The 12,069-nt window shown below is 35.6% G+C and overlaps 1 protein-coding gene across 3 annotated transcripts in view; it reads left to right on the top strand.

Annotated features, from left to right (window-relative positions):
• Window positions 1–10,154, top strand: part of LOC143236742 (myotubularin-related protein 9) — a 31,824-nt gene extending 21,670 nt beyond the window's left edge. For all 3 annotated transcript variants that reach the window (XM_076475215.1, XM_076475214.1, XM_076475217.1), the window contains 2 exons: window positions 247–374; window positions 9,317–10,154. In XM_076475215.1, coding sequence (XP_076331330.1) covers window positions 247–374; window positions 9,317–9,407 — 219 coding nt within the window. In that variant the 3' untranslated portion in view covers window positions 9,408–10,154. The remainder of the gene's footprint in view (window positions 1–246; window positions 375–9,316) is intronic.
• The last annotated feature ends 1,915 nt before the right edge of the window (window positions 10,155–12,069 follow it).

The raw sequence follows: 12,069 nt of genomic DNA, 5'->3' as shown, positions 1-12,069 counted from the left end.
GATGGACAAACAGGTTGTCTCTAACCATTATGTTGATCCTTATCATCTGGTGAATAATGCTGACTTGAATGATAACAGTGTTTCACTTATTTTCTCTGTTGCCATAGTCAGGGTCTTAATTAAAACACACAATAAAACTAAAATAATCAAAATAGTCTCACAGGCCTTATATCTGTGTTAAGAGTATATTTAGCTACATACATGACTGATTGTCGAGATATCTTTTTATTTCCATTTGGTAAACAGGTACTCTGGCCAGGAATGTACCTCCGGTGGGTTATCAACCCCTCTCCTCAGATGGCGGCTTGGGATACTATAGCACAGATCAGAGAGAAAAGTAAGGAGCTCAGGTCTAAGGCAGTAAGACTTCGAAGGTACGATTCTTGAGTTGTCTGCATTTTTATGTTTCCTATTATGGTGACCATAATGTTGATGTAAGACCCCAGTGTGATAACAAACTTTTTATTGTTTTCATAGCATAATTATTTTCAGTTATTAGTTTTCAGAAGTTCACATTTGATCTTATGAGAATTAAAACATGATCTTTATCACAAAACAGAAGTGATAATTCTTTTAGAAATGGTTTTACAACTAACCACATTTAAATAGTGGCATCACCTAGTTTCCATAATAAACAATAACATAACCAGAAATAAAACTATTGTGACCCATCTGTGTATTTAAAAAGAATTATGTGTATATACATGGGAAGCTTTTTAAACTTGACTAAACTATGTAAAAATGAAATTGGAAGTAAGTTAGTACAGATGACATCACCATGAGACTGGATGTGGATTTTACTATGCATCACAAAGGAAAGGTATTTATGGAATGAATATGCTACCCCATCTTAGATAGCAGTGTTTATGTGTTTACTTGCGAATTTCTTCATTTGTTTATATGCACTTGCATTACTGGTACCATCACCATGTTGAGTTTTGGTACTTGTCACTGACACCCTTGTTTTGAAAGTCACTACATCTAGTGTCTCTTAGTAAATAAGCTAAGTTGATTGGTTTTGCAATTTTTTGTGGGACCTTTTTCCTCAAAGTGTATTTTATATTAGATGCATTTGATGAGTGTTATGTTATGGAATAGGTTTTAACCTTATAGTCGTCCAAGTACCCTGCACAGGCAATAGATTCATTAATAACTATCTGAGCAATTTAGGCATGTTATGCAACTGTTTCAGTTACTTTTAATGCATAGCTTTGTTTGCACTTGATGTTAATTAGTTTTATAGTGCTCATTATTTGTGTTGAACTGTATAGACTATCATGTTAGGTGATAGCTTTAAGTAAAGTATTTAGAACTTAAATATTAATGTTTTTAAATATGTTTTCTTATCAAATTTTAATAAGGAGACCAAAGAATTGTCTGAGCTAAGTTCTACTCTGTTGGTTTAAAAGCATTCGTGTTTGAAAGATACATATTTATGTCTGCCTGCCTCCCTCACTTTCATAATTATTGTGAGTTACACCCCATTTCTTCCTTACTACTATCTTAATCTGAGTATGGCTAAATGATTATTGTGTTGCACTACAGACTGAAGGGCCCAAGGTTTGAAATTTGATCCCATTAGTACCACCTGCACTTTCAGCTGTGTTATAAAAGTGACAGTCAGTTTCAGTTATTTTCACTGTTTTTGTGTCAACAGCTGCTGATCTCTCTCTGGTCAGTTGGTGAAGTGGTTATTCCCAGGATCTCCATAATTTGATTATTTAGCTTACATGTGATACTATGCCATTCAGATAGAAAACATCTATTTCCCTTACTTTCTAGTACATTATAAATACAAGTTGAAAGTGTATTGATCTGAATAAAATCTAAACACATTGGCTCCCACGTGATAGTTTTCCAGTAAGACCCACATGACCCACCTGTTAGTCATGCTTTATTGTATTTGTAAATGGCCAGTTATTGCCTGGGACACAACGACTATATGTACAGATGAGAGTGGGACATCAGGACAACATTTCTTTTATGAACCATGGAAAGTATCAGTAAAATAGACTTAGGAGCCAACATGTTAATAAACTCATGGTTTTGAAATTTAAAGCACCACCTACCAAGTACTTAGATAATTAGCATATTAACTAAATATTTAACTACACATTTTGCTGAATTAAAGGATTGAACAAATGTTTTTTGTGGTTTAAGTTGTGCCTTTATGTTTTCAACTGTAAATTAACATTCAGTGTCTATGTGTGTCATATATTTCCTTCTAAGCTTCTTGATTAGAGTGACTTCTAAGTGGTATCACTTTTACAGAGTTTCCCTGAAATGAACCCCAGATTTGGCACTGCATTACATTAGAACATGTAAATCAGCATGCCAACTAGTTACTGTTTGTAAATTAATTAAAGAAATTAAACTTATGTTATCGCAGCAACAACTGTTAACACGGAAAAGTGAAAACAATTTCAACAACTAAATGCTATTATAGCTGCCATATCAATGTAAACCTATGGCCCATATGTTCACTAGTTCTTTTTTAAGGTAGACACTTGTACTACTGGTTTATTTCATGAAAAATACCAAACTTATAGACGTTAAAATATTGAAAGTAAACCTTTTAACTACAAAAAGTAAGATTCATTTATCATTTTTGCTTAGATATATTACTTTTATTAAACTAACTTATTAACAGTTTTGGGCATAACATTTCAGGCTTTACAGTTAAACCAGTAAAATTTATAAAAAGAACATTGTTAAGGTTACCTTTATTCTGTTTTTTAAATTTGCAACTAAACAGACTGAGAAATAAACTAAACTGAACACACTGAAAACTAAGATTATTATAATAACCTAGAGCTTTCAAAAAACAAAATTTAGAGTGAATGTTAAAGTTTCTTTCAAATGTTCATAAGAATTAAAACTCCAAAGTAAACTTGAAATACTTAGAAATGAAGGAAAAGGGTACCTTTAAAGGACACCAATAAACAAGGGGTACTTTTTAAGGATTCTGATATAGAAGGGGTACCTTGTATGAACAATGATACAAAAAGAGGGAGTACCTTTTAAGGACACTAGTAAAAAAAAGGGGTATTTTTAAAGACAGTGATAGGGAAAGGGTACCTTTTATAGACACCAGTAAAGAAGTTGGACCTTTTAAGGACAATAATAAATAGATTACCTTTTAGGAACACTGATTTTATGTAGTTATTGTTGATATACTATTTTTACACTTTGTTTTCATCTTAAAAATTGGAAATGAAAACAACATGAAATTTGAACTTGCAACTTTATTTATTTTGTAGGTGATTTAACCAATTACAAGCCACCACATCTTAAATCTCCCAGCATTGATACTCATTGGTTAGTTCTTTTTTTTGCCAATATATTGATTGGCTCAACTCAAAAATTGATATCCAATGGTAGTGAATCATCTCATGGATAAATGGAATCCTGAGTTTCAATGCTGTGCATACATTTCCCCTTTTCATTCTACTTGCCTTCTCAGTTTAAAGAAACTATGATTACCATAGAAATTCTCTGCAAAATTCAAACACTAACACTATAATACAGCCTGTGGATCTGTACATTTTACCCCTCAATGTGGAATTCTGTACATGGTGAGAAGATCTCCCAGAGAAGATTCTGTACTTTCAGTTTACCTCCTCTAGGATCTAAACATCCACCTGTATGTTTGCTATGCATGGTGACCCGAGAAGGGGAGGAGGGGATCCTGGTAGTTGAGGAGTTCCAACTCCAACACACCACTTTGGCCTTCAATTCTTGTAGATGAGCAGTTTTGGGGTGCCCCCCCATTCCCAAGATCAATTGGCTAGTCCATTTGGGCCAGTGTCAGTTGAGTGCCACCTCAACAGGTGTAGTGGACATTATGTCTGACACTGGTGTTCGGGTATCTTCTTGTTCTTCATGTGTCAAATCTGCGGCAGACATCGACGACCATGGCATGCCAGACTTCTCTGTTGTCAATTCCCCTTATCAACTCGATGTTGCTCAATGAGTTCTTGGTGACATAGTTATTGAGGCTGTTGATATATTTAGTTCTTTGACACCCTCTGCTTTTCCTCCCTTCTATTTTTCCACATAGCATCTGTTTCTCTATCCCATTCTTCCTACAGATGTGTCCTAGATATTCCATTTGTCTCTTTCTTATAGTTTTCATGAGGGACCTTTTGTATCCTGCCAGTTCCATGACTTCCACATTTGTTTTTCTTTCAGTCCATGATATTTTTAGCATCCTTCTAAGGAACCACATTTCAGCAGCTTCTAATCTCTTTTCTGTATCTTTGTTCAGTGTCCAGCTCTCACAGCCATATAAGAGAACAGACCATACATATGATTTCAAGGTGTTAATTTTAGTGACATTTGTTATGTTCCTGTTTGTGAATATGGACTTCATTTTATAGAAAGTATCCTTGGACATTGCAATTCTTTTCTTTATTTCTGTGTCACTCTTTGCATTTGATGTTATAGTATATCCAAGATATTTGAAGCTTTCGACTTGTTTTATTCTCACGTCCTTGCCGGTTATGCTACATGTGGGTGTAATTGATTGTTTTGAGATAACCATGCACTCTGTTTTCTTTGCATTTAACTGCAAGCTTTTTTCTTCACTCTCGTCTACTGTTGTTGTGAGAAGAGTCTGTAGATTTCGTTTGGAGTCCGCAATAAGGACTGTGTCATCAGCGTAGTGCAAGTTGTTGATATTGCATCTGCCTACTTTGACTCCCTGATGTTCATTGATGCTTCGTAGGATTATTTCGCTGTATAAGTTAAAAAGATCTGGTGAAAATACACATCCTTGCCTCACCCCCCTTTCAATTGGTCTATATTCACTCAATTCATTTTCAATTTTGATAGCTGCCATTTGCTGCCAGTAAAGGTTTCTAAGGATTCTTAGATCTTTAGCATCAATGTTCAGGTCTGACAACATGTCAAATAGGTCACCATGTCTCACTTTGTCAAAGGCTTTAGAATAATCGATAAAACATAGATATAAATCCTTTTGTACTTCCAGTGATCTTTCCATGAGCATGTTTAGAGCGAAAATTACATTTCTAGTGCTTTTATCAGCTATAAATCCAAACTGAGTATCAGAAATCTCTGGTCTTATCTTATTCCTCATTCTAGACATGAGCACTATTAAAAGAACCTTGGTAAGATGACTCATTAGACTAATTATCCTGTGCTGTTCACAGTCAGTTGTTCCCGGGCTTTTTCAGCAATGCAATAAAGACTGATTTTTTAAAGTCTTCCGGTATTTCACCCGTGTCATAAATAGTGTTCAGTAGTTTTGTCACTTCCTGGATTCCCACTTCTTTTAGGACTAATAAAAGTTCAATGGGTATGTCGTCTGGACCAGCTGCTTTGCCTTTATGTATCTTCTTCATTGCATGTTCCACTTCATCAGGCATAATTGGAAGGCCTTCTGTGTCTATTTCTATATGTGGGGTTGGGCTTCTGTTGTCGTTATATAGTTCCCCAATTTATTCTGACCATCTGTTAGGTATATCTTTTTTATCCATCAAGATTTCTCCATTCTTAGGTTTTAAGCAGTGCTCATGAAACCCTGGCATCGCTTCAGTGACCTTATATGGCATTGTAGTGCTTCCCCTCATAGGGCTCCATGGTGGGTGGGGTCAGTGGGCACTGAAATATTCTTTTTTTTATTATGGATACCCCTCAAATAAAAAAAATAAACAAGCATGACAGCATAGAGAAAAATCTAACTACTGGCAAATGATTGCACATTGATGACTCTGTACGGTCAAACTCGCAACTTGAATCTGTCCCGTGATTTTTAATTATACATTCTTTAACTGAAAAACCCTTAGGGCAGATGTTTCCACTTTTTTATTCAAAAGGGTTTAGAAGGCCTTGCTGGCTCACCTAAATCAGTAAAAAAATTACAGTCTGAGAACATTTTAATGGAAACAGCTTCATCACAACATTCCAAACTCCTCTTGAAGTTGAAGGCCATTGGGGATATACCCATTTGAGGTTACTTCTCTTTCTACTTTGAATTCTTCTAGAGGAGTTATAGTTGAGAGGGGTTTAAATACCATTCCAGAGTTAGAGATCCTCGCAGGTTTCACCAGCCAAAGTATTACAGCCATGCACTGAATTTTTACTCATAGAGATGGGAATTTGGAGCCAACAAATGTTCTAATATTAACATTTACAACATCACATCCTCCTACCACAAGCAAGGCAGGATAATTGAATTGTGAGGTACAGCCTTATATTCCTAACCCTGTTAGATGTTTTCATTGTTAACAATTTGGTCACTCGAAAACATCTTGTCGTAGTTCCTTAGCGTGTGCCTGTTGTGCTGGTAAAGACCATGATGTTTTCGAATGCCAACTAGAACTGTATTGTGTTAACTGTAATGGTCCACATCCTTCTTATTTTACTTTTTGCCCTAAATGGGTGGAAGAGAAAGAAGTACAACGTCTCAAGAGAGTTCATAATATTACTTATCCAGAGGCTCAGAAATTACTATTCCCAATTCCATCTCGGACTTATACTGCTGTAATCCATTCCACTATTACAGTAGGAGTCCAGACAGACCTTTCTGTGCATCCTACAGAATCCTTAACAGCACATCTTAATCTAGTACCCTCCAAAATCAACCAAGTTAATGAATCAGTATCTACTTCTATCTCTGTCCCTACCACATCTTCCAGTCATTGTCTATCTTCACCTTGTTCAAGCCCAGGTGTTTCTATGGGGTCTTTCTCTCTTGATACCCCAAAAATTAAACAACCCATTCGTTCACATCCTCAATCACTGGAATGTATGTCTACAAACTCCGACCTGCCTACTCGATCCAGAGCAGGATCACTAGAGAGTGATTGACCACATCCAGTAAAGAAAAAAAAGAAAAAAAGCATGGTTGCAAGCAGAAGGTTTCTGAGCCACATTCTCCTCCAAAATAAATAAAAATGGCCACACTAATCCAGTGGAACTGTCAAGGTTTTCAATCAAATGTGAATAACATCAAGGATTTGATTGACTTTTATCATCCCAAATGTCTTTCTTTACAGGAAACATTTTTAAAACCTACTAATACAGTCAATATTTGACAATATTTCTTATACTGAAATGACAGGTCATGCGTAGGACAAGGACATGGAGGAGTGGCACTGCTGGTTGATCAGCATGTGCTCACCTGGTCCTTGTCATTGAATATGCCCTTGGAGGTTGTAGCCATCTGTATCTCCTTGGGTCGTACGATCACTTTGCTCTCTGTACCTTACCCCTGAAAAAAATTATCCTTCAGACCTTGATGTCCTCATTGAGCAACTGCCAACCCCTATTTTAATTTTTGGGGATCTTAATGGGCATAATCCCCTCTTGGGTGGTTCTAGTATTTGATGTGAGGGGTCATGCTATAGAGCACATGCTGTACTTCCTGTTGTCACTGAAGCAAAGTTCTTAGGTCTTATACTTGACTGTAAATTAAGCTTTATTTTCCATATCAAGCAACTTTGTATCAAATGTATAAGAGCACTGAACATCCTCCATGTTCTCTTTTCCACCTCTTGGGGGAGAAGATTGATACTCCATGCTTAAACTTTATTGTGCCCTTATCCATTCCAAACTTGACTATGGGTTTATGGTTCTGCCAGAACGTCAGCACTGAAAATTCTGGATCCTATCCACCATTGGGGACTTCAGCTTTGTGCTGAGGCCTTTCGTACTTCTCCAGTCCATGAACCCCCTTTGTATATTTTTAACGTTTGCAACTGTCTTTTATGTATGCTTCTAAACTTCACTCTTTACCACAGCATTCTACTTGGGGTTGTATTTTCCATCCTCAGTGGGCTACACTTTTTTATAATAGAAAATCTGCCATTGTTCCTTTTAGCCTTCATATTTGGGCACAATCAGAAAATTGGATATATCTTTGAATAGCATAACAGTATCAACAGTTCAGCCTCTTCCTCCATGGCTAATTACTATCCCCAACTGTGACCTATCTTTGAGTCATCTGAGGAAGGCCAGTACTCCTGATTGGAAATATCACTCTTTATTTACTGAACGTCTTTCAAATGATCCATCCATTCCCATATATATGGATTGTTCAAAATCAGGTGACTTTGTAGGTTCTGCCATGGTTCGTTACAGTTTGGTTGTAGCACATAGAATACCTTCTATAACTTCAGTGTTCACTGCCGAATTGTATGCCATTTCTATTGCCCTGAACCATATTGAAACTATGCAATATAGGAATTGTACAATCTATACTGATTCATTCAGCAGTCTATTGGCCTTGACATCATTCCATGTTTGTTACTATCCTATTCTTATCAATATCCAAAACAAACTGGCTCATCTCTCTCTATCATCTATCCCTGTGTAGTTTTTTTGGATACCAGGTCATGTTTGTATTCGTGGGAATGAGCTTGCTGATAGAGTTGCAAAGTCCATCTACTCTGGCTCTATCACCACCATCCCTGTTCCATATATGGACCATGGTCCATTTATCAAAATACGACTGTACACCAGTTTGCATTTGATCTGGAGTGAGCAACGAAATAATAAGCTTTTTCAAATCAAGCCTTCTTTAGCTCTTTGGCCATCTTATTTCTGTAAAGATCAAAGGGAGGAAGTTGTTTTGGCTAGGTTACACATTGGTTACAGATTTTTAACTCACCACTTCCTCTTATCTGGTCTGTCTGGCACTCAGGTCACAATCGTACATATTTTATTATTGTGCCGTCATTACAATGAAGAACGATAATGCCATTTTAAACGTATTTTTAAGATAGGTTTGCCTTTGACATTAGCCAATGTCATAGGTGATACTGGCCACCTCACTCACGTTCTTATATTTTTAAGAGCCATTGGTCCTTTAAACTTAATTTAAATGTTTTATTAGACAATACACTGTTTTAGCATGATTTTTTTTACACATTTTAATTTTATTTTGACCTGAACCCAGGACTGGAAAGGCCAACTTTAGGTGACTGACAGCAAGTTTGAACTTCGTGCCTCAATCTTCCTCGCAGGTCTTAATTGTACATATTTTACATATTTTTACCTTCATTTGCATATACCATTATAGTATACTACATCATGTTTGGCACAGATATCCTAGTAACTTAGTGCCAATAAACATGAAATATCTACCTATCTATCTATACTTTTTATTAAGTCATTGTCTTCGAATCTCACTAAATATTTTTCTTAGCTCTATTAGTTATTACTGTTTTTTTATGAGGTGTGCGTGTATGCTTCTCAACTATACTTATATAGTTAATTAAAGAACTTAAAAATGAATTTCCAGTTTGAAACTTGTGTAATTTCTTTTCTCCAATATTTTCGGTGACGTCGTCAGATACCTGACAGAACTGGAGCGTGAAGCCGTTGATAGGGGGGTGCTGAAGCCATCACCACTACCTGAAGAGGCTCCTTTAGTGGGAAGTTAAGACAGTAGTTTCTGTCTGTCTGTAGATGCTGGATGTTTTACAAATATACTGTGTAGATTAAAGTTTTCCCTCAACTCGCTCAGTTTAACAAAATGTTTCACACAAATTATTAAAGTAAGAACTGAGAACTTCAGAATTTATCCACTATTTATTACAGTTATGTGACTGTTAATGCGATATTTCTCTCCACTTTGAAAGCATACAAATGTTTATCAATGATAAAGTGTTGAGTGTAATAACATTAATGTGAACTTTGAGCTCAGTTATGTAGTTTATAAGATTAATAGCATAGGATTGAGTCTTGAATCATATCAGAATACAACTTTAATCCGTGGATAATTCATTGTTTATCAGTTCATTTTTATACGTTGAACATTTACTGAGAAACAAACAATATAAACAGTGATATTAATATCAGTATTGTTGGGTTTGGTTATATCTAGTCGGTTTATTCTGTATCACACATCTATTGTGATTGTACACATACCCACACTAGTCTATTATATATTATTATCCAAGGAAAAGGAAACTTCTCTAGATTGTTGTTGTTACATATGTCGATGAGAAGACAATATTACTTTCGTATGACATTCCTGTCAGTGTTGTAACATATTTCGGTTTCAAGTTATTTTATTATAATTTATGTAAACCTGAACTTGTATTCATTTTGCATGAAATTTTGGTGTCTGTATTTTTTAAATGTATAAATAAAACTCCTAGAATAGAAAAAGTTTAATATTTAAAGTATTCTGAAGTGGTTGTTATTGTTATTTATTAAGAAAGAACATATCACTTCTCTGGACAGTAATATTTTGATTTAAAATTAGTCAAGTCAGTCCCTAATTCACGTCATCGAACAACGCAAGGACAACGTTACATCACCGGCCTTGATTGCTTTCTCTCAGCCACCTTGATAGGACCGGACTCCTACATTCACTCTTCTCTGAAACTGCTTTCACTATTTCAATATTCAGTATCAATCAAGTTAAAACAAAAACAAGTCTGACTGAAAATTTAATCCAAATTTTCAATGTTTACATCAAAATTCTGTTATGAGTGGGGTAATGGGGGATATTAGTATCCCTGAACACCCCAGTTGGGTAGTTCGTCTTCTTGTAAAACCTAACACCTGCCATAGGATTTTTTATTTCAAATTACCAATTCCAAGCAGTTTTATCCTAAGAATGGAAATAACTCAAGAGATAAGGTTGTTAATGGTAGAGTTATAATACTATCAACATTATATGCCACTACAGAAACTGATATTACAAATGTTTTCTGGTAAACCACGTGTCAGGTGGGATCCATTGAAATCTTTAAACACAGATTAGATGATTGTATTTCTGTTTAAATGTTGTTTATATGGAGAACATTACAAACAATAAGTTGGTCAACAATGTGAGTGGACAGCTAGTCAATTGTTTCACCAATCTGTATGACTGTAGAACATTGGCCATTGCTAGATGTGGAGTACTCAGATTCTAGGCCAATGGTAAGACTTAAGGGTTATAATGCTAAAAATCTGGTTTTGATACCTTTTGTGGGTACAACACAGATAGCCCATTGTGTAGCTTTGTTCTCAACTACAAACAGTTGAAATTTAATTTGTATTTAAACATTAGAAGATTTAATGTATTAAAATTATTATATCTGCTTTTAAATGTCTGCATGCTTTATCTGCAAGTTGTTAAAGCTCTCTCTTCATATCACGTCTTTATTTTTCTACCATTGCACGAATTTGACTCGTAAAATATGGACTAACGTGAATTGCTGATTTATTATTCATAATCACTAGTGTTATATTTTCTAAATCATTTAAAGCCTAACATAAAAAAAACATTTCAACGTGATAATTGGAAATTTCGTTGATATTGTGAGTGAAATAATATAGGTTAAAAGATATTCTTTATGAAAATGTAAAGTCACGTGGTCTCAATTTGATCCGACAGCAAACTTATCATTAAAATTCTGTCACCTATAGTGGCCAGGTGGGTTAAGGCGTTCAACTCGTAATCTGAGGATCACGGGTTCGAATCTCCGTTGCACCAAACATGCTCCCCCTTTAAGCCATTGGGGCGTTATAATGTTACGGTCAATCTCACTATTCGTTGGTAAAAGAGTAGCCCAAGAGTTGGCGGTGGGTGGTGATGACTAGCTGCCTTACCTCTAGTCTTACACTGCAAAATTAGGGACGGATAGCGCAGATAGCCCTCATGTAGCTTTGTGCGAAACTAACAAAAACTGTCATCTGGAATCGTATAAATTTATTATAATGATGTGAATTTGATATTTCCTGCCTTAGTTAAGAGTTTATGTTATACTATGATAACAAATGGCATAGAAGGGATTAAAATTAGGAAAATTATACTTTGGCGTAAAACAGAAGAAATTGCGAGATTTTATTCAGAATCCAGGAGCTGGAAGGGCCTTATGCAAGCTCTGGATCCAAGCTGTAATAGGCAAACGTACACTTGTTTTACTCGGTCAAAGAAACCTTGACTCCTACCTTTAATTTGTATCCTACACTTCCAATAAGTTATTGAACTAATTTAAATAACTATTAATTAAACCTTTATTGGCTCCAGTTGTTTTTGGTTTCACGCAATACAATTCTTGAAGTGCAATATGGCAATCATTTAACAAAAATTATGGACACCGGCAG

This window comes from Tachypleus tridentatus, chromosome 13 (assembly GCF_004210375.1).
Source record: "Tachypleus tridentatus isolate NWPU-2018 chromosome 13, ASM421037v1, whole genome shotgun sequence".
Taxonomy (NCBI): Eukaryota; Metazoa; Arthropoda; class Merostomata; order Xiphosura; family Limulidae; genus Tachypleus; species Tachypleus tridentatus.
This window is presented reverse-complemented; position numbering and strand designations above follow the sequence as displayed.